The sequence below is a fragment of the Habropoda laboriosa genome, unplaced genomic scaffold, assembly GCF_001263275.1.
Source record: "Habropoda laboriosa isolate 0110345459 unplaced genomic scaffold, ASM126327v1 scaffold33, whole genome shotgun sequence".
Classification (NCBI taxonomy): Eukaryota; Metazoa; Arthropoda; class Insecta; order Hymenoptera; family Apidae; genus Habropoda; species Habropoda laboriosa.
Window position 1 is genome coordinate 1,466,318 of NW_017100187.1, and position 26,980 is coordinate 1,493,297.

The window sequence follows — 26,980 nt, forward strand, 5'->3', positions numbered from 1 at the left end:
AGCTTGTCTCGCTAATTGCTGCTCAACTTCGACTCTGTCTCTCCCTCTTACTCGCTCTATCTGATGCATGCATAACCGGTTATTATCATCTGGTAGATTGTTGCTTCAACTGGTAATTTCTAAGCTACCCGAGTGCCCTTTTCTTTCGTCAAATTTTTGCTCACTCCGATGGATAATTTTGCGAGCGATAGTTAAGAAAATTGGAATGTGCCTCTATCGGCTTTAGTTTTCCTTGGGAAATTTTGCGATCTTAGTAGTTTGAGCGAAGAACCGAGTCACTGTTGGGGAGTAAAATTTGAGAAATTTTTATTTTTAATAATCTTATTTTCTGTGTATGTAAATGAGTGCACATACCCGTGTAAATCTCACAGTAATCTCACCAAAGACCAGAGTCACTCTTAAGAAGAAAAATTTCCCAGCAGTTCCAAGTAGAATACAAAAAATTATTATCATCGAATCTTACCCCCAAAAGCCTCAATAATAATTATACTCCGTACCACGAAACGGTTCCCAACAGTTCCCTACATTTTACCAAACTTCCAAACCATATTCCCCACCCAAACGACTTCACACCCCCAAAATAACGAAATAAAACAAACCCAGCAAAACCACGGAAATAATCGAAACTACAAATAAGCAAAAGCCAAACAACACCCTGTAGCATCTGTCCTAGCAGCGAATTAAGCCCTCCTAACCCACGGGTTAACCGGATGGCTGCAATTTCCCGGTCCATAGGGCCTTTGTCGTCGTCGCGAGGCACGCACGGAATACCGAATGAACGGTTGTGCTCCCGTCGCTGCTTCTTCCTATGCATCTCTATCTCCCTCTCTCTCTCTCTCTCTCTCTCTGGTAACCGGTTCGATCTGTCGTAAATACCGTAAACAATTCCTCCGTGGTGATGGTAAAAATAGTCTGGACAATAATCGTAAAGGTAAAAAGGAAGAGGATTGGCCATCATAGCTCGCGTGCACCTGCGCGCGCGTTCATGTTAGATTACGAGCGTAAGCAGGCACGTGATACCACCGGGGCGGGTACACGCAGCCTAGACGAGGCTGTTTTCCGGAACAAAGATGCCGATGTAAGCTCTCGAAAATACAGCTCGCAATCTCTAGACCACCCCCCACCCCTCTCTTCCTCTCCTCTCCTTTTCTCCGCGTCTAGCCAACGTTAAACGGATGTATTATTATGAGCCACGTAGCCGCCTCTCGTCCGGGGATAACTGCATATTGCGGCTTAACCCCGTACCTTGTACTTTCGATAACGCCGCTAGATACATTCGTAACGCGAGCAGGACTGTAAAACCGGCCAGAGAGAATGTCGGAGTCGAGATGGCCCAAGGAAAATTGCAGGAGAGCTATTGGTTGGTACAAGGGTGAGCTCTGATGCTTGCGGATAATTGTGTTCGGGGCGGTTTTTTGGAAAGAAAAACGAATTTTCAGGGGTGAGTCTGGGTGAATTCTTTTGGAGGGTGAAATTTGAGAAATGGTAGGAGGAAAGTATTAATTTCGGTGTTTAAGCTTTAAACCGCTTAACCTACGATTTCTTTTCTGACTGTGCATCTAAGCGTTAGCCATTTTATTGTTTTAGCACTGTACCAGGTAACAAAAGCTGATCTGTGAAAGATTAATTACATTTAGTAATTCTCAGTCTTGCAAATTCGAACGAAAGATAGGATTACGACGAATTTTTCTTACTAATACATCTATTTTTCTCACATCTTCGTCAGAATCTCTACACGTTGTTATAGGGTTAAAGGGTTAAGGGTGTAGGACGAGTTAACCTCTTCAAGGATGATTTTTTTTTTATCTAATTTTTTATGTAGTTACATTTACATTCACGTTAAGTCGATAGCAATTAAACTACTTTCCTTAGGAGATTTTCGGAGATTGTGTTTTTCATACTTTCTCTATGGCAAATATTGGAATTTTCGGAAAATTTAAAGGTACACATATGTGTCGGTGTCCCTGAAGAGGTTAAGTCGTCATTGGTTAGCCAATACTTAGAACACACTTACACTTGTACGTTATGCTGTATTGAAGTTGCAAGAACGAGAAGAAAGTGTAATTGGTTACAATTCTTACTCACTTTTAATTATAAACAAGAGAGATGGGATTTCTGTTTCGAAGAGTAGTATATTTGATATTTCTTCGAATATATTTGATATCTGCCGAGGACGGAAATGTTGAATTTTTGGAGAATCGGTAGTGCAGCTTTTTTTAACGCAGATATGATTAACGAGGGATGAAATTTGATATTCATTCGATGCATGCATACAACCCGAGTGAATGCAGAGTTAATATTAAAGAAACGTATTATTATAAGCCAATCTATATGCACGAAGATGATAACTGCATATTGAGACTAAACCCTCCTGCACGGAGAATCTCCTGGAAAAATGTTTTAGAGCGCGGTATACGTGTAATATGCAGAATGGTTGCTGTAACGCTGCGAACATAAATCCTCCGTTAGATTAGGTTGTTCTCCAATTTCTTTGGAATACACCGTGAATACCTTTTGTTACGTGTTTCATCCAGCTTCAACAATTACACGGTACAACTCTATACTGTGGACAAATTCATCAACGTCCAGGGGGTAATTTAAACCGCCGAAAACCACTCGCTCTATCGGTATAGTCGAACTCTGTACCTAAACTTCACCCCTCCATTGTACCTCCGCGAACAAACAAACACAAATGATAACTTCAACGGTGCAAGCAGATCGATATTTGAACAATTACAATTGTTTCACTCTCCCTTAGATATTCTGAACCTTCGCAATTTTTCGGAACCGTACAAATTTTCTCGCATCACCGTCGAAAGATAGATACCTTCATCGTTCCAAATCATCTTCTGCCTCTTCCCTTCTTTCCAACTATCCCAAGAAAATCCTTCTCCTGTAGCATCGAAAAATTCCTACTTGTTTCACTCTCGCCCCAATATTCTAAATTTATACGTACGCAATTCTTCAAAACCATTATCTCCGCCATCTAAATCATTTATTAAATGTTTAATAAAAATCTGCTGTTGCCACCACAGAACCGACAGTTACCCCCCCAAAAATAAGTATAACGCGTCGGTAAAGTAAATGTTTCGACGCGATTCTTAAATTACGGCTCCCTCAATTTTATTTTTTCCACGTTATTTCGTTGAAATGGCTCTTCGGCTCCGAGAGGTTCCCGACCTCTGATCTAAATCTTCTCACACCGCCGTGAAAAAGAATCTCCATCCTCTATCTCTTCACGAATATCCCAAGAAAAGATCAACGTCGCATCCTTCTCCCGCACAATCGAAAAATTCCTAATAGTTTCACTCTGACTGCGTTATTCTAAATCCATTAGTCCAAATTTTCCCGAAAGATACCTCCATCCTTCCAAACCATCCAACCTCTTCCCTTCTTTTCCTTGGGATATCTATTCTTCGGTAGAGTTCCCTACTCTCCCCGCTGTCGCTCTACATCCTGAATTCTTTCTGCTTTCCACGTAGAACAGCTCGAAATCATCGAAGCTTCGAAATTCCTAAACGCAACGACAAACTTTTCTACCAAACGTGAAGGAAAACTAGAGTATGAACTTGGTTAATTTATCAGTTTGAAGGTTGCAAAAGAGGACAATCCCATCCGGCATGATAATCCAACGGATCCCCGGTGTCAGAGTAAGAAATATTCTATGGAACGGTGGCACCAAAGTTATCCCGCAATATCCTGGCTGCTCTAGGTAGCGTGTCGGTGCCAGAGGGTGTTCGTTGGCGGATGCGCTGTTCCCGTGGGAGTCTGAGCCCGCGTCAGAGCTGGCCGGGGTTAGATTCCCTCGGGAATCAGCTCGACTTCCCTTGTAGCAGCCAGCCACCCAGTCAGCCAGCCAGCCAGCAGAGCAGAGCACTTCCCAATGGCTGCTCGCTCGGCTGTCTGACTGGCTGTCACGAGTCCAAGACGTACGGCGGCTGCAACCAGGGAGCAGAGATAGCAGTCGGTCCGGATAACCCGCAGGCCGGTCTCTCCTTTATTCACGGCATATCGATTAATGACTGGAAACTCTGCTGCTGCTGCTGCTGCTGCTTCTGGCTTCGTAACCGTCGTCGCAGCCTCTGGGATCGACGTCTCGCGACCCCTCGATCCCCTCGAGATATCGTTAGGAAGATTATCGTAACCGGCCCACGACTTTTCCTTCGAGAAGCCTTCGGATGAACGCAGTCTGGTATAGAGACACTTGGAGTTGACCCTTTTTACCGAAGTGGGAGTATGTTGGAGATAGAAGGAGATGAAGAGTTTAGGAATTTTTCGATTGTGCCGGAGAAAGATCTTTTCTTGGGATACTTGGGAAGATGGGAGGAGGGAGAAGATGGTTTGGAAGGATGGAGGTATCTTTCGACGGTGATGGGAGAAATTTTGATGGTTTTGAAAAATTGCGAAGGTTTAGAATACCTAAGGGAGAGTGAAACAATTGTAATTGTTCAAATATCGATCTGCTTGCTCCCTTGAAGTTATCGTTTGTGTTGCTTGTTCGCGGAGGTACAACGGGGGTGAAGTTTAGGTACAGAGCTTGACTGTACCGATAGAGCGAGTAGTTTTCGGGGGTTAAAGATGTCCTTTTAGGTACAGAAACTCTATTCCCACGATCACACTGACGGAGATCGTCAGTTACCAATATGAAAAAAAGCTCAACTGACCAATTGAGATGATTGCTAAGCAATGAACTTTCGTATAAATAATACACCTCCTTTAACCCTTCCATTGCTGTTGTCGCCTATAGAGTAGAGCTCGCGCCTTTTGGTGCACTTCTAGCCTAATTTAATCCTTAATTAATCCTTTGTCTTACAAGTACCTCTACCTTAATTTAACGAAACAAATTTTTCCTCAGCTCCCTAAGATACCGACCGAACAAACTCATCCACCATTACTCCAAAAGACAAATTTAACACCAGGTTCACATTTCTCTCCTACCACTTAGCTTACCACATAGTTTCATTTACAAGTTAACACTGTACAATATGTTGTTTCTTAAAAGACAATTTACAGTTTCCTTCACTCGTCGATCCAACACCTGTCGGTACATAAGGTACATAAGAAATATCCGTAATCCTAGCGTTAACCTACCACAACCTACCGAGTGTACACTCGAAGAATCGTTAACCGAGCAAATGAACCTTGGCGCGAAATAGTATGCAAACGGTAGCCAAAAAGGTGATGGCCTTTCCGTCGCGACGCCAAATTCGACGCGACAAAGTATAAAGGGGGGAACGGTGGGGAAGGGTTGCGGCTGCAACTGGTGCACGTGGGTTCTAGAGAGAGGCAGAAAAGGTAACCGTGGTCCGATTGTAATTCCGCGTGCACGCGACGCACAATTCGCCGCAAAAGGGACGGCAAGTCGACGTACGTGAACGCGTGGCCTTGCCTCAAAGGAATACCGCGTGTCCCGTGCATGTCTTCCAACGACGTCTCTTCTCCTTGTGCCGTCAGGCTGCTGCCACGCAAGCCTTCCGCATGCCGGCCACTTTTATAACACTACCTCCAACCGTGTGTACATCATCCACATACACATACCCCCGGCCGCCCACCTCGTCTCTCTTCTCCGCAGCTTCTCCGTGCACTTTTACGCGTTCCTTTGCACAACGCTAGATCTACACCGCAGTATATAGAATGATCGAGGAAGACAGGAGCCTTTGTTCGAGCACCAAGTGCTCGTGTATCGTTTTCACAAGCTCGCGCGCGAATTAACCCTTTCGGTCGCCGGTAACATTTTCGGAAGGGAGTGGGAAATTTGAGATTTTGGAAATTAATTTTAGGATACGAGGGGTGAGCGATAGCTGACCTCTTTGACCCTTCTACAGTTTATCCCGAGTGAGACTCGGGCAGTGCGTTGAATAACAGTTTAACTCGTGAGAGACTTTTAGGAAGAACTGTGACCTACGGTTTGGCACACTGTGCTTCAATTATTAAAAAGAAGCGTGTAGAATACGAATTTCATTACCGCTAATTGGTAATTATATTAGACTATCGAAGGATTAAGCTGTGATTTCTTTTTGACCGCGCATTTCACTAAGAATTACTCGCTTGTTGTCGTTAGAAAATTTGAAGAAAATGAAAAAGGCGAAGGAATCGATGAGAAGGAAGCAGTCATATTGTTATGGACACTGTGTGAACATAATGAATACGCTGTAAAACTTTCGAACGAAGATCTTTCTATTTTAACTCAATTCTTCGATATTACCAATTTTGCTATAATTTTGAAAAACGTGCCCCTCGTGGCCGTGTCGCCCCGCGGGCAAGTAGTACAAAAGTATACCGATAGACGAATTATAATTAACCTCCGAACCTATCATTTCTTTTCTGACTATGCATCTAAGCGGCAGCCGTTCACTGTTTCAGTACTACTAATCTATCACAGATTAATTGCACGTAGCAATCCTCGGTCTTGCAAATTAATACAGAAGTTACGATTAAGATCTTTAGTCACATCTTTACCAGAATCTCTGTCTGACTCGTGTTAACGACACAGAATTTCTACAGGGTGTCTGCTTCATCTCGATACAGCGAAATATCTTTTAAGAAAGTGATGTTTGGGAAAAAATGTTTCAACAAAAGTTGTTTGGTACGGAGGGGGACGTTATGTGGTATAAATATCATTTTTGTACCGGGTATGAGTGGGGGAGATTTCCAAGTCAGTTTAATTTTTTTAAACGGAGTGCTATACACTACCGGCCAAAAGTTCGGAATCGCCTCCCACTTTTCATCAATATTAAATCTGCTGCTAATTTTTTATAGATTTGAAGTTTGAGACAATTGATTCGAACTGTTACACCCTCAAATATTTTCCTTCTTGGTCCTTAGTTTTATCTGCATTTACAACGAGTCATACTCATACTGGACTCTTCACCTTCCAACTCTCCTTAATATATTTTCTCCATTTTCGCGTTCATTCTCTGTTTTACCATGCGCAAATAAAGTTCTGTTTCTACGCAACGACGATCCTTAAGTGTTTTAATTCAGTGTGTTTAGTCGTCCTATTAGATTTGCGGCGTTTTCCAGGCACGGGTCTGGAAATTATTCGGTCCTTCGCAGCAGTTGTAAATTTGGGAGGCCATCGAGCACTCTAACGTTTATTTAGAAGTTCGATGCTTTTCTTCTCGTGGCTCCTGTCCAGGCTTTTTGGTCTCCACTTTGGTATGTTTTTGTTAGCGACTTATTACCTGCTGCGTTTATTGCATCGAGACACGCGAGATTCCGCGCGCGTCACTCAAGGGTGCGGACGACACTTGAGAGTGACCGTTGACTTAGGGGCGTCCCTTTAGTTCGTTCTAATAGTTTGCCAATCGCGTATAGTCAACCACCTCCCTTGTCGGGGTCGAAATTGTAACAACCAATCCGCGTGTCTCACCCCCGGCAAATGTATCCTGACCGAGGAACTTTCTCTGAGAGCCCGAAATCGGAATCCATTCGGCTAGCAACAAGCAACGTTGAAATCTTCCGGAAACCAAACACGAGCAAATTAGTTAGTCTCCCGATACACGGGAGTGGTCCTTCGAATTGTAATCAGTCGGCAGAAACGTGCGAATTCAGCAAAACTCGCAAGATCGCAAGATCAACGCGAGTACACTCCTAGTTTCGAGGAATTGGAGCAAACCGGGCATCGCAGAACGATAAAAAATTCTCAAAGTCGCTGACTTTCTTCTGGAAATTTCTCGGTGATCCCAAAGTTTTGGCCGGTAGTGTATATCGAGTGTCAAAAATTTTCTCTCCTAATTGAATTTATTCGGCGGAGCGAATTGTTACTAATTACTATCGGCAGAATAGGCAGAGGAATCACGGCAGGTTTAGCATGGCTACAGACGTACAATAATTTAACGAAAAGCCGATAACTTAATCCCAGTTAGAAGTTGCATTATAATCACTATAACCACCGTCGAGGAATTAGGGCTGTCACTGCAAAAACTAATAGCGGATTAAGTTTTAGAGTAGCCCACGATTAAACGGATTAAAAGCGTAAGCTGGAAATTTACATTCTACCATTGCTTCTACACCAGGCCTCTCTATATTCGTCTAAATTATTTCCCCCCGTTTAATCGATTATCATAGAGAGAGACGACCCTTAGGCGAATTTTCTTCTTTTTCTTCTCTCTATTTCACGCAAATTTCTCAACCGCGGAATTTTCAACGGTGATCTCCGACGAAACGAAACCGTCTACGTGTTAATAATTGTTATCACGTGGGTGGGCGTTAATTAAGAGATTATTATTATGCATTTACGCGAGAGACGCAAATTACAATCACGACCCTGAAGCATAATGCGCTGCGATTCGGGTCATTGCGTCCTGATTTTCGATTATAATGTTTACTATTATACGATCACCGGCTGCTCCAATGTCCCTCTGTAATGGCGAATATTAATGACAAATCGCGATTGTAAATCTGACGATGACTGCACCGTGAAGAATTTCTGTCCAACATCGATACAGCAATATTCGTGGAAAATTCATTTGTTCCGTCCTATTTAATATCCTACGGCGAAGGTTTAATTGAAAATGCCTGTCCAAAATGAAACAATCGCAATTATTCCGACAAACTAAAGTTCTAAAAAATAATCCACGAAATCCTTAGAGTTACTCTGAAAAAATCGTCAACTCGAACTTTCTACAGTTAACCCAAATTTCATCCTATAAAAGTAAGCTCACATAATATCCCAATATTTTTCCAAAAAACAGTATGATACCTTCGATATCGAATTAATAATCAACGAACCAAAATCTCGTCGATAACGAAACCTAGGAAAAATTAAAAAAAATCCTTTTCGCATAATTTCCAGAATAATTTCACCGTAGAAACGATCGAATTCCACGGAAATTGTGATATTTTACTCCACCAAACAGTATGATACTTTCGATATCGAATTAATAATCAACGAACCAAAATCTCGTCGATAACGAAACCTAGGAAAAATTAAAAAAAATCCTTTTCGCATAATTTCCAGAATAATTTCACCGTATAAGCGATCGAATTCCATGGAAATTGTGAGAATTTCGTTGAGCGTCCAGTTGGGGAGCATCCACGGTTCGCTCTCTCGTAGATGATTATTTGCTGGACGAGTGACGAGCATAAGTAGCCCAAAAGCCGACAGCGCAAACAGATGGGCCTCCATTAACGCAATTACGGACGGTTCCGATGCACCTACGGATCGTCCACGTTATGACGGGCATTGGAATCCATTAATACAGCTTCGGTTGCGCCCAGGTTCATTATCGTGCATTAATTAGCGACACCCTATATCACCGATGCTCTCGCAATGCTATCGGCCAGGCTTGCTATTTCGTGGCTAACCGCGTGTTCGTGATGTTCCACCGTGATGTTGGTGGTGGTACACCTGGCTGCTGATCCGATAGGAGGACACCGAATTGCTTTTGCCAGAAACGCGCGATTTCTACGCTCCTTCTAATTCCCACTCTCTCTCTCTCTCTCTCTATCGTCCTTTCCTCTTTGTCCCTTTCGATCAGGCAATTACGGTTCGCGATAAGAGGAGCTGGAGAATTTTCGAAATTTCACAGAGAGTCTCTTCCTCTTCTGATAACCGAACTATTCGTTATCGACGTCTGTGTGTGGAGTTTGGAGAATTTTTCTGGTTCTTAGTTTAGTCAAATTAACGTGTGCCTGATGCATGGATCGAGAGATTAATTAGGGAGATTGAGACCCTCTTCTGATAACCGAACTATTCGTTATCGACGTCTGTGTGTGGAGTTTGGAGAATTTTTCTGGTTCTTAGTTTGGTCAAATTAACGTGTGCCTGATGCATGGATCGAGAGATTAATTAGGGAGATTGAGAGTGGTGAAAGGTAAAAATTTGGGAGGAAAATAGTTGAGGAAGTAGATGAAGGTAAGATTATAGTTCGCGATAAGAGGAGCAGGAGAATTTTCGAAATTTCACTAAGAGTCTCTCCCTCTTGTGATAACCGAACTATTCGTTCGAATTCCATTTGAGAGTGTTTTAAACGTGTGTTTTAAACACACACGGCTGTGTGCGAAGTTTGGAGAATTTTTCTGGTTTTTAGTTTAGTCAAATTAACGTGTGCCTGATGCATGGATCGAGAGATTAATTAGGGAGATTGAGAGTGGTGAAAGGTAAAAATTTAGGAGGAAAATAGTTGAGGAAGTGGGCGAAGGTAAGATGTAGGAATGTGTGAAAAATTGGAATGTATAATTATGAAGTGATTGGATGTTTCTACTGTCGAGCTGTACTACTGTTCTTAGTTATACGTTGAGTTGTACTACTAAATTCAATTCTCCATTCACACCGATCAAGTTTCATGTTAAATTAACGATTTCGAATTTCTTCAATTTCTATGATGTACCAATGTTCGACGATAAGATTGAGCTTCGTAGTCTAATCTATCGTTCGATCGATCGTTTCACCGGTCATTTTCAGAACGCTGCGAGGGGAATGAAAATTGAAGGATCTCCGTTCTATTAATACAAATGTTTCGGAAAAAGGGTTGTTTTATCCAAGAGTACGTGGAAGAAGTCGAGTTTAAACAGAAGGAATTCCAAAGGTTACTCAGCCAGAACAGTAATACGGTTCTCCAGATGTCTGTCTCGGTCTGTCTGTTTCTACTTACGACCGAGGCAACGTGGAAACAGACCCCGCGATAAAATGCTTCCCCTGCGGTAATAGTTTAATCAAGCTACATCCAACCTTGGTAAATATGAAACATCGTCTGCTTTCATAAAAATATACGCGATACATCTTTCAACGGATAATAGGAAAGACCAACATTCGCCATTTTCCAAGATAACGATGCTTTTTTCAATTGGCCGATATCTGAGCTACTTCGCCCCTTCGCTTATGACAACAGAGATTCTGGTGGAAGTGCGACAAAAATGGTTGTATCGTTCAAAAAAAATTCGTTTGAATTTGTAACACCGAGGATCGCTAAATGTAATTAATTAGAAATTCGTAGTACTGTGAATGGCTGACGCTTAGATGCACGGTAAGAGAAGAAAATCATAGGTTAAAGGATTAATTATAGTTTCTCCATCGTTACACCTCTCTTCTCTAGCTTTTACTGTGCGGTGCTCAGGAGTTTGCCCGCGGGGCGGCCCAGGGCCACGGTGGGCACTTCGGGCGCCCGAATCTTCCGCCATGGACAGCGCTATATAATCCGATTCGTCGACGCTATCGCGTTCAGCCAAGAATGACGATAAGTGTGCCCCATTTCTCCGACTGTATCAGAGAAGATTGGCTTACGGGCATATTCCACGAGCAAACTACCGAGCTCGAACACGCTACCGATAAACACCGTTAAAAACCGAAAATCTCGCAACGAAAAAATCTTAAGAGAAGCTCTAACCTGGTACACAATCGAACATAAGGAAACCAAGCAATGGAACATCGAGTGTAAAACGAGAAAGAACGACACTAAAGATAGAGAGGAAGAGGGCGGAGGAGAAAAGATGGTTGAAAAGAAAAAGTGGAAACGACGATGCGCTGGAAAGAACAACAGAGGCGAAACGATGAAGGAAACAACGAGTTTGAGAGAGAAGGTGGAAGCAGTGCGACCAGAATTGGATAGGATAGGAGAACTGGTGATTACAGAGGCCGGGAATTCCGTGGGGAGAGGCAGCAGTCCCGCGGGTTTCCACCTAATTCCATCCTGGCTGACTACTGACTCTGTCTCCCTCTTTTCCATCCCCCTCACGCCCGCCTCTCTCTCTCTGTCCACGGCACGAGGCTCGCATAGTGTTTCTATCGGTATTTCCCTCTCTAGCGAAACCTGGTTGCCTCTCTTCAACCCTCTCCTTTCATCGTCAACGATATCTCTCTCCATTTTACCCTGTTACGTTCGTTTTCCCTTGCTTTTCTCTCTCTCTCTCTCTTAGCCTGTTATCCAATGCTCTCCCCGGTTCTCTCTCTTTCACCAAAGTTCTGACCGTCTCTCTCGTTATCCCGATTATCCGGGAACACGTATGCCCGGATCATTCCGGATGAGAGCAAGCTGCTCGTACCGCTATTTCTCCGTTCTAACGTGCCTTGTCACCTTCTCCTTCATTCATCCAACCGCGTGCATTCGTTGTTCTTTTTTTCTTCCTTCTCTCTCTCTCTCTCTCTCTTCCTCGTTCTCTCGTGGCACAGAGACACCTGTATCTCCGCTTGTGGTTATTACCGAGAATCGGTTGAACTTTTGTCGGTTCGAGGAAATTTTTCGTTCGATCCTTTCGTTGTTGTTTTTTCTACTTTTGTAACCCGATTTTTTGGGTAAACGTACGCACAAGCGCCTGCGTTCTAACGAATGTAACGATAGAGTATATTGCCGATGTTCGTTTGATTGGACGAAATTCTTGTGTGTTCTTAAAAACTAACCTGAAATATTGAGCATAAAATGAACGGTTTTATTCGTCACGTTCGAAAGTACGAAATATTTAACGTTCTGATTAATACGACGAATACGATATTTCGTTTGAAATGTTCGACGACATCTTACCCAATATTCCACCTGCCGTTACTCCCCCCGCCCCGTGACACGTGACCCTCGTCCATGTTACCTTTGTAACTCGTAACGAAACAATTTCAAAATCACGTATAAATTGTTTCGTGCGCGAAAGCAACGTTTTATAACACGGAAAGACGTTTTTTTCTCTTTTGTTTTCCTCGCATGCAAAAGATCGCGATAAACTCTCTCTCGACATGCCTCGTGTGTACTAACACGTGTTGCAATCGACTGAACAACGGAAACCACGTATGTACCCTAAAGCAGAAGCGAAGAAATAAAAACATCCGCATCGCGAAGTCGCCGCTTAAACGCCTAAACTTCCACGGCTGACTCATGGAATTCCTACGTATGTATCTGATAACGAAGGGAAAGATTGTAAGGTAATGTACTCACGTTTCAGAGATCGAGGTTTCGCCTGCTTCCGTCTGGACATAGCCCCTGGTCAACTAGAGGTAACAGATCAGCAGCAACGATTCAGTCACATTTCGCACTTCTCCTCGAAAACTCGATACGTCCGCGTGCACTGTAAATAATAGTCACACTGGCGTTCGAATGTTTCGCCCCCGAAAGTAAAAGCGAAAAAGAAGAAGAAAAACCACGTATGTACGTAAATTACGGACGAGAAACTGGAGATATTTCGCCGCGAAATCAAACGTACAGCAACCGCCTCCGTTAACCGCGCACCGTAACCATGGAAACGGAAAATAACATGTTCGATAATCGAAAGATCAAGTTACCGATCGAGGCAACGATATTCGATAATCGAACCAAGTCGCTGGACCACGGGTAAAACGAAAGGAACGATATTTCACTGATGTTACGCGGATTGTTTCGAATAGTTCGAACACCGGAAACCACGTGGCCTGGATACAAGTTTCGACACGGTACAATACGAATACAGAAGAAGCGCGTTCAGAAGACGCGCGACGAATGACACCGTACCTGATACCGCAGCCTCGCTGCTGGAGAGAACCACTGAGACCGTACCGCGCATGCCCCGTACTCACTGATAGCGGCCTGCGCAATTCTCCCTTCAATGCGGCTGAAATAAATTTATATAGAAATTATATGGGGACAATGCGATATTGTTGGCGCATTTAATACAATAATTGTATGTATGCGATTCTTTTCTGGATAGTATGAATACGTTAAAATATATAACGATTGGTTTTAATACCTTTTTTCTTCTTTTTCTTCGATTCCTTTCGTCTATTTCTAGACTGTAAAAAAGAAAAAAATTAAGAAGCAATTTTGATAACGAATCAATTGAATATATTAAAAACAATAAGTATTTGAGTGGTTAATGAAAATAAAATACTTAACTTGCTGTTTAAGTAATTTCAAATGATCGAGGAAATATATTGAAGTGACAGGATCTAAGGCGAGATGATAGATTTTTCTTCTATCCTTCGCTTTTTTTTCCCTCGAATCACTTTGTAAACTCTTCGGATTACGTTCGTTTTAATGTATGTTCTGTTATCATACTGAACGAAGGAAATCCTGTATTACCGACGAAAAAGAATCAACAGAACCCTACGCAGACAGAAGATACGTAGTATAAGGATGATTATTATGACAGTTCGTTGAGTAATTCCCTATTGTAGTTTCTGTAAAATCGTGAAATAACATTTATATTTCGATTTCTTTCGTTCTCTGTACGATTTACTAATTCTAAGTACATCTGTGATTCTCCGTACATTTAATGCGTTCAATCGATCCTGAATAAACAGGTTAGAATTGAAGTGTTTACCAAGAAATAATTGTGTTGTCTTCGTTAAAAAGAGATTAGTGTAACGTAATGTTTTCTTTGCAAATTTTCAATTTAAGATAAATAAAATATTTCAATTGCTGTAACAGATAAAAATATGTTTTCACTGGAACGTATTCCTGACCAAATTGGACATCTAATTTTAACAGAGGATGGTGCTGTTTTAACGGTAACTCATTTTTATTACGTAAATTATATCAAAAATTCGAATGCTCGGTGATGATTGTTTTCTATAAAACTGTACAAATTTCTAAATTTTTATATTTTATTTTAGTCTGGAGGTGAACTGGAATATGATGAAAAGTTTGCAAACATTATTGTAGGTTTAGTCACACTAACCAATAAAATCGATCCCAAAGCATTTCCCAATAATGAGGCTTTTGATAAAATATCAATAACATATCCAGATCATTGTTACATTATTTGTCTTTCAAATAAGAAGATTCATGTAGTAAAAAAAAAATTGATTTCCTCAACCGCTGCGATTGTAGAACAACAACAATCTCTTATTGATGTATAAATAAGTGTTATACAATTGTACAGAAATGAAATTAAAAATATATGAACATATAAGTAACATGCTAAATATCTAACAAGCATAATTCAATGTGTCTACAATATAATTTAATAAAAATGTAAAATAAAATTGTTCAATTATAAACTTTTTTCAGTGATGATACAACAATATACATAAAAGTGTAATATTAATAAACATATCGTTACATTATTCTTTAATACCTCATTTTTATATACAAATATTGTTCATTATATACAATGAACAAAACATTATAAAGTATATTAATTACATATATACATATTCTTATTACAAGTACAAAATGCTACGAATCATCTGTATCGGAACTATCGTAAGTGACTAACGACGTATTCAACGTACAGCCAACTGTTTTGGACGTCGAAGGTTCTTGTTGGGTTAACTCTGAAAGTTTTGGTAATTGATCCTTTTGCTTTTTAACACTACTACTTGGTATAGAATGTGATAATTTTTTTAATTTATCTTTAGATCGTACAACAGAAACCAGTCGTTTCAAGGGATTGTGTTCATTTTTCTTCACTTCTGAAATACAAAAAACGAAATTACAGTATTTTCATCCTTCGAGCATTAATGTGTTTACAGTAAATATATCATTTAACTGATTACCTTTCTTATACATTAGTAATTTTGCCAACTTCACATCATCTTCATGTTCATTAACTAAATCAATATTTAACCCACTCTTTTTAAGTAACATTTGATCAATACCTTGTCTTTTTTGCAACTCTTTTTTCCGTGTCTGCAATAACATTCACTTGTCGGTCATCAACTACTGAAACATTTACAACAAAATAATAATAAATAAATTTATTAAGTACAAAGCATACCCTAAATGCGGAGCGTAAGGCGCAATTTGAAGTGTAATCATCCTTCCATGTAGCATCATTTAATGCTATTGCACATTCCAAAGAAGAATCTCGTGATTTTGCTACTTTTTTATCTTCTATACCATGTTCCAACTTATACATTGCATCGTCGTACAATCTACAAGATACTTCTTTTGTTTCTGGTACAACTTGTTCATTTTCCTTAGGGTCCCATCGATTTTCTTGACGTCTTGCCCCACTCACTATCACATAATCTAAATTCTATGAGTCAGAATTTTTATTAGATTCTAAATTACTAAAAATATTAAAACTATCTATTGTCATTATTTACCGCTGGATCAGTTTTTATTTCAAAATGATTATCACATAGATGACATTTCATACGAAACTGATACAAAGGTGTGCTGTAATACATTCCAATCTTTTTTTTCTCTGCATTATAACGAACACCCATTCCTATGTGATTGCCACATCCTTCACACCATATATTATATGGCATCTCAAATCTGATAATAAGGATGCCCATATGCAATTTCCGTGCTCTTTCACGTAATGCATGAGTGCCAAGAAATTTATTAAGTCCACCAACACGCGGATCGTAATCCGGTGGATAATACAAATTTGTTCCTTTACGTTCTCCCATGGTTCTAAAGAATAAGAAAAAACTGATCAGTGCCAAGTGCAATACATAAGCTAAAATTTGCACAAGATATACTATCTTGCAAGTTGTCTTTGAAGTATTACCTTAGAAATATATTAGATACTAAGCAAATAAACAAGTGTACATTTATTCGCTACAAAAATGTAAATAATACGAATAATACTATTACTGTATTAAAATTTTAATACTTATCACAGGTACCTTGATTTTCAATTCGTCACAGAAGAAACCAAAATTTTATTCATATATTTCACAACATTCAATCTTACTCGACGTGCTTCTGCTTACTTTCCTACATTCTGTTGAACTTAAGAACAGTATACAACAAATCAGTTTGCTATCTAATTATAGGGTATTTTATTTTTAATTGAAAAGTCTCGAAATTTTAGTTCAAACTACTTTCATGTTGGTACTTTCATGATGACATGCAGTGCCATCTGGTATCAAAAATAATGAATATCTTCCATTTGATCATGAACGGAAATATATATCGCCGAACGAAAAATTAGTTTGTAATCTGCGATATGCAGGAATGTACAAATGTCCACTATACAAATAAACTTTTATTTAAGATATAAATCAATTTGAAGTAATGCATCAATAAATGTAACATAAAAAAGAAAAAAGAATTATAAACACGTTTCTTAAATTTATTATGTATCATACAGTAAAAACGCTGAAATGTGAATGAAAATATCAATTTACATAATTTTCATCAAATCCTTTCGTCTCATTAGCAAAATTGTGTAACTGGGTATCGATTAAATGAAGAAATACTGAAAAAACACTGCCAACATATTACGTAGTTTACGTATGGAACTTGTGCAAATTATTGAAAAAATAAAGTATTCTTTTTTTCATATATCCTAAAAATTACAGGAAATACAACAGATTCTCCAGCTGTGTACTTGGCGGACGACGTATGAACTGCGCCACTAAAAATGCAAGTTTATGGGCATACTGACACGGTGCTGGTACCTTTACAGTACCAGTCCAGTTATAATACATATGACATAACTTATACGTCATTCTTTGCATTTGGTCGGCTCTCCAACCAGTTGTATCCGCAATTACGTTGTACGCAGATGGCGATACTGTGCCGGTTCGTACTTTTTGAGATATAACATAAAAATCGTATTTCAATGGATTTGTAATAACGTCATCGACTATTGTACCTGGTGGAGGATTGTTTTGGCTGTGGAAGACCCGAGTATTGATTCGCTTTGTTACTATCACAAATGCCATTTTGACGGCAGCGGGATTCCCGTAAATACTGTTCAATTTCGATTTAATCTGTTCCACCTCATGTTCGTAAACATAAGGTACTTGACCTTCACCTACACCATCGCGATAAATGAGGATATGCGATGGAAGAGTCTTATTCATTTCTCTATAATTATGTAAAGCTTTGGTTAAATTGACAGAAAATTCGTTAGAAAGTTCTTCCCCTGAGGTATGCGCGCTTATTGCACTGAAGTATCTCGTCAAATTTTTATCTAATGACGCCACCAGTGCACCAAAATCACGACTTTTGTCACTGGGGTCATGGCACACGTCAAAACCGACAACCATCAAATTGATCGGTGGTAATTCAACACTCCACGGTGCTCCACCTAGTTTACAGTTTATCTGAATCGCTACTTTGGTAGCTATCGTTCTCATATTTTTGTTTGTAAGCTGCTTCGCAAGAAGAACTTGCGACGGCACTGGCCTATCAACCGTACATTTCTTCTTTATAGCAGCATATCGATCAGTTCGGTTATTAGATACTACACAGAAAACTAATTCGGGATTACAGGAGCTCATTATTCTTTCAAGGGTATCGGAATAGGTATTTGACCTGTCATCATTTATGTCCCAGTATCTGGGGGCATCTATTCTGAAACCTACATCGTAGGCACTCTCTTGAAGGACTCTGACGAATCCCTATAAAACATAAAATATTTTTCGACAATAAGTGCGTAATAGTAAATAGATTGTAGTTTATAGAATTTATAAAATTTTGAAATATCTTACTTCTACATCTCGTCTCATACGAGTCACGTTAATGACCACCCAGTTGCTCAATCGAGCCGCATTGAATAGCGGTTTGCTACGCAAATCTCTGGTCCAATCAGCAAACTGTCCAGAAGAAACTGCTATCTTATTACCCAGTATAATTTTCTCTGGTTGCAGAACACGCGCCGGTATGTCTACTAATCTATCATCAAGCTTCAAATTCCAATCTTGCAATTCTTGTACTATTGCCTTTTCTTGTCGGAGTCTTCTGTTGAACGCCATCAGTTTATCTATACGTGATTTAGGAGAGACACGGGTATGTTCTGCCAATGCATTCATTAAATGAAAGTTATTCCTCATATTATCGGTTAAACCTGCACGAAAATCACATTCACCATATATACAGCCATCTATTACATGTCGAATATTTCAATGTGCATAAATTGTATAAACGTAAGGTACCCGTTGCACGGCACAGTTCAGGTACAAGATATATAAATTCAGGCTGACCAGCTCGCCGCTCTTTTGGCTTTAATCTAGTTACCAGCATTGGTTGGGTCTCATTACGAATCTTGATTTGATATTTATTTCTGTAATAATCCATGTATGATATGTTTTCCCCGTTTCGTAATTGGAATGTCGAACGGGGATTTGTATCGTAATCTATATCACTTATACGATACGTATTATTGTTGTAATCGGTAAGCACAACTAAACCCATCACTTGATTTGCATATGCAGTCTGGAATAACACAGTATTTAATATAAATATATAATTAATCCTAAAGATATACGTAAACAGCATTTGTACTTTGTAGTCATGACGATTGCGTTCATAACAATCATTCAAGATATCTAATAATGTTTCCTGTCTCATGATTTTATGTGTAATCTCCGAACACATAAGAATATTACTCTCATTTTGCCTTATAGATGTAAAATATCCGGGCCAAAGTTCCATTCTGTAGTCACGAATTTCTACCTATGATTTAATTACACATATGTATAAAATAATTCTAGAGTACAATAAATCAAAAGGAAAAAAATCATTTATTTACTTACCTTACTGCGTGGATCAAAGTAATTACGACCAACAAGTTGTAGTTTCAACAAATCCAGACATTTTCGCATGATTATATTGAAAAATTGAATATAATTTTGATCGCCTTTCATCATATCTCCAACCAGGCGTATAGAGATTCTGATTTTTGTATCATCTGATTGTCGCACAGAATACATCTCCAAGTTCTACAATTAAATTTATATTGTATGAAACCAAATTTCATTAAACTACACATATAAAGTTTCCTTTGAAATATCTCACATCTGGTAAACGTCTACTAGTATAAAGAACAGTTCCATCGAAAACGTATGCTCCCACAGTTTCTTTATGCAGTCTAAGTAAACCTTTTCGAACAACAGTTCTGTCTTCTTCCGGTGCAAAATCCACACGATACTGATATAAACACCAATCGGTTGTTGCAAGTAACTTAAAATAATTCGCTTGTAACATTATGTTACTTCCGGTAGTACCTAAAAATTCCAATCTTTATGTTATATATATTTTATGCATTTTACATACACATAAAACTCCTAAATGTTAACCTTTCTTTGTTACTAAATTTGCCGGTCTTGTAAGAATTTCCGGAACTATAACACGTCTTCCGCGCATAGCTCCTCTTCCCAGTGCTACTGCTCCAGCATCTCCACGTTCGCAAACTAGAAATATATTCACATATTAAAAGATCTGTGTGTAACTCCACGTTTAATTAAATAATATATTTGAACAAATGGCAAAAATCAAAATTTACCTTCCATTGGTTCTGAACCACCTTTCTCTTTATATCCTGGTGCAGATTCTGCTTTGGGAGCATATCTTTGAGTGGCTCTTTCAACACTCTAATACATAAAAATTTGCAGAAATATTTGTTATAATATAAATTCCAAATATGAAAGATATAACTACAAAAATTTTATGAGATTACAATAGAAAAAGGAATTTTCTACTGAACAATAATACAAACACTAACTTTCACCTCTTTTTGTATCTTAGATTTACATTTACTTTGCACAAACACAAATATGTAATAGTACAATTCATAGAATATGTATAATCTTTTTAATTTAATATCTAATTTTTCAACAAACATCTTTTAAGATAATATCTCAAAGCATAAAACTTGATAAATTTTGTTTATTAGACTCTTAAATTACTTGTGGAGCAGGTGGTCTTGCATATGGTGTTTGTGAGGAAGGTCCTGGTTGAGACTGAGCTCTCGATTGTGACGACTCAGTTCCAGGTTTACGTCCCCAAGCACTTGATTGTGATGGTGGACCAGACTGATGGCCAGGATACTCGGACTGCTGTTTTCTCTGACCTTGGCTTCTTCCACGACTCCTACCTCGTCCTCTCTCAGACATGATTTGTCAAAAACTTCTTGAAAATTCTATTGAAATTAAAATAAATGTTAATTTAATGTTACAATTGGCAAATTATATTACAAATATTAAATCAGTGCTTTCTATCTTTTTTCTCTTGGTTATAGTTTTATCTATAATTACACTAAACATATTTTTGGTTTAGTATGATACCAATGAAAGTAAGACGTTTTTTTATTAAAAACTTACGGAACAGTACTATTATTTTGAAGTTTCAACTTAAAAAATTGATAACATGTTTTAACATGTTTATATCTACAAGTAGAAAACATTCAAACTGGTTCAAGGTTAAATGCATGAATAAAAAAATACCTAATGCTTCACTAAAAAAATAATTCTAAAAATAATATTTCTACCTTTCCTTAATAATCATGAAAATTTATACTATTATATACTAATGAAGAGAAACTAAACAATGACAAGCTCGCAATATTAATCCCGTAATTTACGATAATAATAATATATGTGTTGAAATGTGTTACGAGGAAATGAAGAAAGTAAATGATACTAATAATAAATAATTGAGTTTCACAAATCAACGGTAATAAATTTTCTTCTAACCTACACGTTTCTGAAAGATTGAAACTAGATATTGAAGTTGTAAAATAGTGAGAAAGCAATTTTTATAAAGTAAATTGTATAATTCTATGCGAAACTGGTAGTATTTAACAATGATTAATACATAATTAATAACTTACAACACCACCCACAATGTAAAACAAATTCAATCGATTAACACTGGTAACTGGTAACACTGGTAAGCAATTATTACAAATGACACGAAACGAAACTCACGAACCAAACTCGTGGGTATCTCAACACTATGTGGTGTATGTAACTTATAGTTTTTGAGATGCCCCCTTTCTTCTTTTAAAATCCACTGCAATATCATAAAAAATAAATAGACTATGATTAAATGAAAATGATACTACGTAAACATGTGTTTACAAATATTATAAGAACCGTTATTTTGCAGTTGTGTAATTAAAAAAAGGAAAAAAAATTATTTATTCAAATAAATGCCGGAATATTACATTTATGCACATGCGCAAAACATCTAAGCAAAGAAAGAAACGCTTTGTCCACAGAATTATGGGTAATTTATTGTTACTTGATTTTTGAAAATACCGGAAGTGACGTAAGACGCTGTATTATTTCCTGCAGTATGTTTTTAATTTGTTGCGTATCTTAAATGTTTTAACCAATAATGTGAAACGAAGCTCTAAAGTTCTATTTCTATTCGATGAAATTTCTTCGATGAAAAGAGAAAGATAAAGAAGGAGAAAGATAAGAATAGAAGTAACACGTGGTTTTAGCTTAACCTTACTTAACCAGTGTAATATTTGCCTATTGTTAAAATATGGGAAAGCAAAAAAGACAGAGAAGGAAACCTCATAAAGAGAACCCTACCGGCCTTATGTCTGTTAAAGATTTCGAAGCAGAAGAAGCGGAGTATGTCACGAACAAAGATCGAGAAAATGCTTTGCAAAGAGTATACGAAGAAGTTAGTTTTTTAATGTAAAAATGTTATTATTTGCGCCTTGCGAACATTTAAAATTCACGATAAAATTGTAATTATTGTAGATACAATCCGCCAATGTTGAGGAAAAATTGTCTGGATTACAAACATTGGAATCAATGTCTTACGATTCGAGCCTTGCCATAGAGATTGCAAAAAATGGAATTGCCAAAATGATAGGACCATTACTTGTTGATCAAAATGTAGTTGTTAGATCTGGCAGTGCAAGTGCTTTAAGATATATTGCAGAAAATGGACAAATTGAAGCCCACACAAGTTTATTGAAAGATGACATTATGACTCCACTTTGTTTTTTATTAAAGCAAGTAAGTCTTAGAAAAGAAATGTTGATTTTGATCTCTTTTATTATGGTAAGAATTACTCATTTGTTTATCATCTATAGTATTCAACACATTGGCAACCAAAATTTGAACAAAAAGAAAAAGGCAAAGGAATTGATGAAAAGGAAGCATTCATCCAATCAATCATATTGTTATGGACATTGTGTGAACATAATGAATATGCTGTAAAACGTTCTAATGAAGAAGATCTTGTTTCTGTTTTAACTAAATTTTTTGATATTGCCACTTTTGGCATAGAAATTGTTACAATTATTGTACAATGCTTATTATCCTTGTCAGAAGATAATTCTGCAGCTGTAAAAAAACTGAAAGTCTGTGAATATACACTTATTCAACTCTTAAACATAGAGGTCAGTGAAGCTAGTATTTCTGAAACAATTTGCCTTAAAACTGCTATAAGTGGTTTGTTAATTAATATGACAAACTGCACAGAAAATAATTCTACAATTTGCAAAGTAATAAATGTACTTTCTGATACACTTTCTGTTGATTGTAAGCAGTTATTATCTAGTTTGACATCAATTTTACCTCATGAAAAAAATACCTTTTCAAGCAGTGCAAGGAAGAAGGTACAGGAGAATAGAAGAATTTTTACTGCACAGCAGCAGGCACTAGAAATCTTAGCTAATTTATGTTCAGAAGATCAAGAGGATGAGAATGATTCTTATATAGATGATTCAGACTGTGAAGCTGAGGGTATAGATGATGTTTTGATGAATGACAAACTATATAAAACCATTGGTTCTGTACCATTAGAAGTAGTGGAAGTTTTCAACAGTTGTAACATAGTAAAGAAAGTGTGGGATAAAACTAGAGCAGTGGATGAAGATACAGTAGAAATACTACTGCAAAATATTGAAGGAATAGCTGTCTTAAAGCAAATGCAGAAATTAAAATGCAGAGCTTATTTATGTTTAAACAACTTGATAACAAGTTTAGAAATTGATGTACTTGGTGGTGTGGAAAATTTATACAGGTAATAGGTTTATACAAGTCTTTGTTAAATTGAGATTATAATATTGTTGAAAGGAGCTATTTTAATATGTTCTACATCTATATTTAGAATGTGGGTGGATATTGGAACAGTTATCTTCAATGACACAAGCTCATATAACATAGAATTACTAGAAGCTGCTACATCAACAATGAGAGCAGCTATCCAAAAGCTATCGGAGGAAAAAGCAAACATTTTTAATCGACTAACGCTAGCTGACGTTACACCAATATTAAGTGAAGGACGTCAATGTCCAAATACGAACGTTCGAGTAAATTTGATTCGAATATTGGGAAACTTAGCTTTGATTTTAACGAACAATGATACTCTCGAAGCTCGCGAGATAATCAAGGTAAGATTAATAGATTTGTGCCGAAGTTTAACAATGGATCGTTATTCATGATAATATCTTTTCAGCATGTATCATGGTTTTTATTGGAGACTTGTAAATTGGAATCGAAGGTTTGGATTATGGCAGAATCATTGGATGCAATAATGGACATATACGCGGAAGATGATAGCGATCAGTTAGCAAATGAATTTAAATTATTAGAGAAATTACATGGCGTAGTACCACTTTTTAAAAATAAGGTAAGATTTTTTCTTCAATTTGTGCATTTCAAATGATGAAATTAAAAGTTTGAGTATGTTATAATAACTATGTTCGAAATATAGGTGAAGCAACAGAGGGAAAGCTTGGGAGACAATGTTGCAGTGGTGTCGACAGTAAATACGAATATCACGAGATTCGTAAAGTATAAAGAAAAACGAATGAAAGATCTTTAGAAATTTTGTTCTAATCTGTTTTATACATTAACATTTTTTCTTTTTCAATTATTACACGATAGTACATTAATGTACTAAAATAATATTTACAATGTAAACATATAGTATTTATATAAAATATCTGTATCTAATTCTTAATTTGTAACAATAAAAGCTTTGTATCTCGAAGCAAACGTGTGACAAAGCAGGTTTCCTTACCCTCGAGAAAAGTGTGAATCAATCATACGGATAAAAGCAGCTTTAAAAAGTCATGAAATCTTTCGAATAAAATTATCAACAGACTTTTCATTTACAGAAGGAACAGCACAAACCTAGTAGAATTTTCAGACTTTATTCCGCATTTAATAAATAACGAAAATACTAAATAAATGGAGAATATCTAAGATCACATAATCTATGCCTGAAATCGATCAAGACTTTATAAGGCTCAAAGTACGTGACACGCTTACTTCCTATAGTTATCAACCTTTTGAAGTATCTTGGAAAATACCATAATCTGGCTAAAAAAAAAAACAGAAAAACACCATAAAAATGACTTCATCCTACAATTGCCTAGAATCAAAATATAAAGCGACCACTATGCTTCACGACGATACTTCAAATGGTCAAGGAAAAGGTTCAAGCATTAAATAAAGGCACATGTACACGATGTTTATACAGTCTTTAAAAAAATATCTCGACTAAAAACCAACCATCCTTCCATTTAATTTTGAAGTCGAAACACGATTGCACAATTTTCTAGAAGAATACTTCGTTAAAAATAGAATTCTAAAATGACTTTCCTCTAGTCGATTCGAGGCTTCTTCTAGCCTCGTTCGGAATCTGCGAGTCGTTCAAATTCAACGCACTGTGCCTTCTGGGCTTCGGTATTGGGTTCACGTCCTCCAGAATCTCCGCTTTTTGCCTGATTGGTTCGGAAATGTGAAGCTCGATCACTTTCACTGGCTCTCTGGACGCGACTATGGGAACGGGCGAGTCGTTCAGCCTCACCACATGAATGTCCTTCTGTTCCCTTGGGAACTCCTTAAACTCTATCTTAATCGCACCTTTGTCATTCCCGTTCTCCACCATGTTTTGAAAGAAGTGCCTACGGTTCTCTTGAATCGAATGTCTCGTGTTCTCTGGCAAACTGTTCGCGTTTCTTTCCTCCGACGATTCCCTGGAAGCGTTCCTGGTCTCCAAAGCCTTTATCTGCCTCTCGATTTTCTCGATCTCATCCTTCACGGAGAAACTGTCGCTCCTGGACGACGTACCAGAAGAACTCTTTCTTCGAAGACAGACATCGTCTAACTCGGATAACGAATTTACCTGATCAACGTCCTTGATTATTTCTATGTTCTCCTGAGATGTTCTACGATATTCAATTTGAATATCTTCCTCGTTCCTTTTAACAGGTTCCTCAGTATCATCAGCAACAGAATCTTTTTTCGTCCTTTCCTCATCATTCGTGGTCGAATTCGAAGCGTTCGCTGCTGACTGTTCTTTTCCTAGAATATCTTCCTCTGTACAAGTTTCCTCTCCAAATGGGTTTCCTGTGTTATTTTCCACAGTCTTCGTCGAACCACCCTTCTCCTCTACAGCTTCTACAGATGTCGAAACCACCGACTTATCATTCACCTCGCTAGTCTTCTGCTCCAACTCCTCGCTCTTCTTTGTCATCTGGTCAATGTTCTCGGTAACTCTCGCTATGTCGATCGGTTCCACTATCTGAAGTTCTATGTTGGACACTTCGGGAACCTTCTACAAATAAGATATAGGAAAAAAATATAAGAATCTGAACGATATTTCACAGGTACATATATTCAGAAGTCTCTTTAATTTTACCTCGTTCGTTTCCACTTTCTCTGCACGTCGTGGTGGCTCAGGTGCTCTCCGTTTCTTACGACCGTACGAACTCATCGTACTTCCAACAGAAATGCAGCTATTTATCGAAAGATTCGACCGTCTGTACGCGTCCTGGGAACATCTTTTGAACATGAATTCTCCAGGGACGTTCTCGTTTTCGTCGCACATCGTCGCGTCGCCTGATCGATTTGCATCCTCCTCTGAGTCTACAGTACCTGTGTTCGTCCTTTGCGACGCTCTATTACCGAATCTTCGCCTGAACAGACAATTGTATTTTAACTCGTCTCCATATTTCTCTATTGAGATTTTCTAACATAACATAAAACGTGAGATTTAGCCTCTTACAAAGGGGGAACAGGCGTTTTTTCTGGTGTCTTGTCGCGAAGAGTTACACTTCCATTCTCGTTTGGATTCTTCCTCTCGTAGTTCAGCGCTGGTATCTTGTCCGTTGGCTTTGGACTCACTTGACCAAACCTCATAACGAAAATATTACAAAAACTTAGTATATTTATACTTGAGAAAATTAAAAAAAAAAGAAATTCACAATAAGAGCGAAAGGATTATTAATAGCATTATATAATAATGCAAAATTATCCACCTTCTTGCTGGTGGTTTCGGAGTCAGATCACCCATGATGGACGTGGTAGTATCCTGAGGACTGCCATCGTAGATTCTCGCAGGATCGCCGTTAACAGTCAAGCTCGAACCGTATCTCGATGGTGAATTATCTAGTGTGTATTTTCTCCTTCTGGTCAAAG

The 26,980-nt window shown here is 38.2% G+C and overlaps 6 protein-coding genes across 6 annotated transcripts in view; 2 read left to right on the top strand and 4 right to left on the bottom strand.

The window, feature by feature from the left end:
• The window catches only part of LOC108579466 (zinc finger protein 423 homolog), a 104,913-nt gene extending 92,010 nt beyond the window's left edge, over positions 1-12,903 (bottom strand). Inside the window, exon 1 of the mRNA XM_017943011.1 lies at positions 12,864-12,903. Coding sequence (XP_017798500.1) covers positions 12,864-12,903 — 40 coding nt within the window. The remainder of the gene's footprint in view (positions 1-12,863) is intronic.
• A 1,222-nt stretch (positions 12,904-14,125) lies between these two features.
• Positions 14,126-14,758, top strand: LOC108579675 (ragulator complex protein LAMTOR4 homolog). Its single transcript, XM_017943262.1, has 3 exons — positions 14,126-14,200; positions 14,328-14,407; positions 14,513-14,758. Exons 2-3 carry the CDS (start codon positions 14,336-14,338, stop codon positions 14,756-14,758), a joined length of 318 nt encoding a protein of 105 aa, XP_017798751.1. The 5' UTR covers positions 14,126-14,200; positions 14,328-14,335.
• Positions 14,759-15,077: 319 nt separating this feature from the next.
• On the bottom strand, positions 15,078-16,554 carry LOC108579467 (coiled-coil domain-containing protein 130 homolog). Its single transcript, XM_017943012.1, has 5 exons — positions 16,481-16,554; positions 15,950-16,265; positions 15,619-15,879; positions 15,398-15,530; positions 15,078-15,313 (listed from the first exon to the last, which is right to left on the bottom strand). Exons 2-5 carry the CDS (start codon positions 16,259-16,261, stop codon positions 15,078-15,080), a joined length of 942 nt encoding a protein of 313 aa, XP_017798501.1. The 5' UTR covers positions 16,262-16,265; positions 16,481-16,554.
• Positions 16,555-17,152: 598 nt separating this feature from the next.
• On the bottom strand, positions 17,153-20,716 carry LOC108579515 (protein aubergine-like). Its single transcript, XM_017943061.1, has 9 exons — positions 20,492-20,716; positions 20,089-20,176; positions 19,883-19,996; positions 19,602-19,810; positions 19,340-19,525; positions 19,089-19,259; positions 18,740-19,019; positions 18,296-18,651; positions 17,153-18,205 (listed from the first exon to the last, which is right to left on the bottom strand). Exons 1-9 carry the CDS (start codon positions 20,696-20,698, stop codon positions 17,153-17,155), a joined length of 2,664 nt encoding a protein of 887 aa, XP_017798550.1. The 5' UTR covers positions 20,699-20,716.
• A 1,226-nt stretch (positions 20,717-21,942) lies between these two features.
• LOC108579644 (HEAT repeat-containing protein 3) lies at positions 21,943-24,377 on the top strand. Its single transcript, XM_017943230.1, has 6 exons — positions 21,943-22,220; positions 22,301-22,561; positions 22,639-23,573; positions 23,661-23,943; positions 24,009-24,182; positions 24,267-24,377. Exons 1-6 carry the CDS (start codon positions 22,077-22,079, stop codon positions 24,375-24,377), a joined length of 1,908 nt encoding a protein of 635 aa, XP_017798719.1. The 5' UTR covers positions 21,943-22,076.
• A 768-nt stretch (positions 24,378-25,145) lies between these two features.
• Positions 25,146-26,980, bottom strand: part of LOC108579579 (muscle M-line assembly protein unc-89-like) — a 17,146-nt gene continuing 15,311 nt past the window's right edge. Inside the window, exons 5-8 of the mRNA XM_017943152.1 lie at positions 26,821-26,980; positions 26,568-26,696; positions 26,202-26,478; positions 25,146-26,117 (exon numbers count right to left, since the gene is read on the bottom strand). The exon at positions 26,821-26,980 is cut by the window's right edge and continues 41 nt beyond it. Coding sequence (XP_017798641.1) covers positions 25,146-26,117; positions 26,202-26,478; positions 26,568-26,696; positions 26,821-26,980 — 1,538 coding nt within the window. The remainder of the gene's footprint in view (positions 26,118-26,201; positions 26,479-26,567; positions 26,697-26,820) is intronic.

Bases quoted from the DNA above. Each gene is read 5' to 3' on its own strand.
- LOC108579675 (XM_017943262.1), top strand. From the start codon at position 14,336: ATGTTTTCACTGGAACGTATTCCTGACCAAATTGGACATCTAATTTTA. The intron at 14,408-14,512 runs GTAACTCATTTT...ATTTTATTTTAG, and splicing joins AGGATGGTGCTGTTTTAACG to TCTGGAGGTGAACTGGAATA.
- LOC108579467 (XM_017943012.1), bottom strand. From the start codon at position 16,261: ATGGGAGAACGTAAAGGAACAAATTTGTATTATCCACCGGATTACGAT. The intron at 15,880-15,949 runs GTAAATAATGAC...TCTGACTCATAG, and splicing joins AAATAAAAACTGATCCAGCG to AATTTAGATTATGTGATAGT. The intron at 15,531-15,618 runs GTATGCTTTGTA...ATGTTATTGCAG, and splicing joins CCTTACGCTCCGCATTTAGG to ACACGGAAAAAAGAGTTGCA.
- LOC108579515 (XM_017943061.1), bottom strand. From the start codon at position 20,698: ATGTCTGAGAGAGGACGAGGTAGGAGTCGTGGAAGAAGCCAAGGTCAG. The intron at 20,177-20,491 runs GTAATTTAAGAG...TTTATGTATTAG, and splicing joins CAAGACCACCTGCTCCACAA to AGTGTTGAAAGAGCCACTCA. The intron at 19,526-19,601 runs GTGAGATATTTC...ATTTAATTGTAG, and splicing joins CTAGTAGACGTTTACCAGAT to AACTTGGAGATGTATTCTGT.
- LOC108579644 (XM_017943230.1), top strand. From the start codon at position 22,077: ATGGGAAAGCAAAAAAGACAGAGAAGGAAACCTCATAAAGAGAACCCT. The intron at 23,944-24,008 runs GTAAGATTAATA...ATATCTTTTCAG, and splicing joins AAGCTCGCGAGATAATCAAG to CATGTATCATGGTTTTTATT. The intron at 24,183-24,266 runs GTAAGATTTTTT...TTCGAAATATAG, and splicing joins TACCACTTTTTAAAAATAAG to GTGAAGCAACAGAGGGAAAG.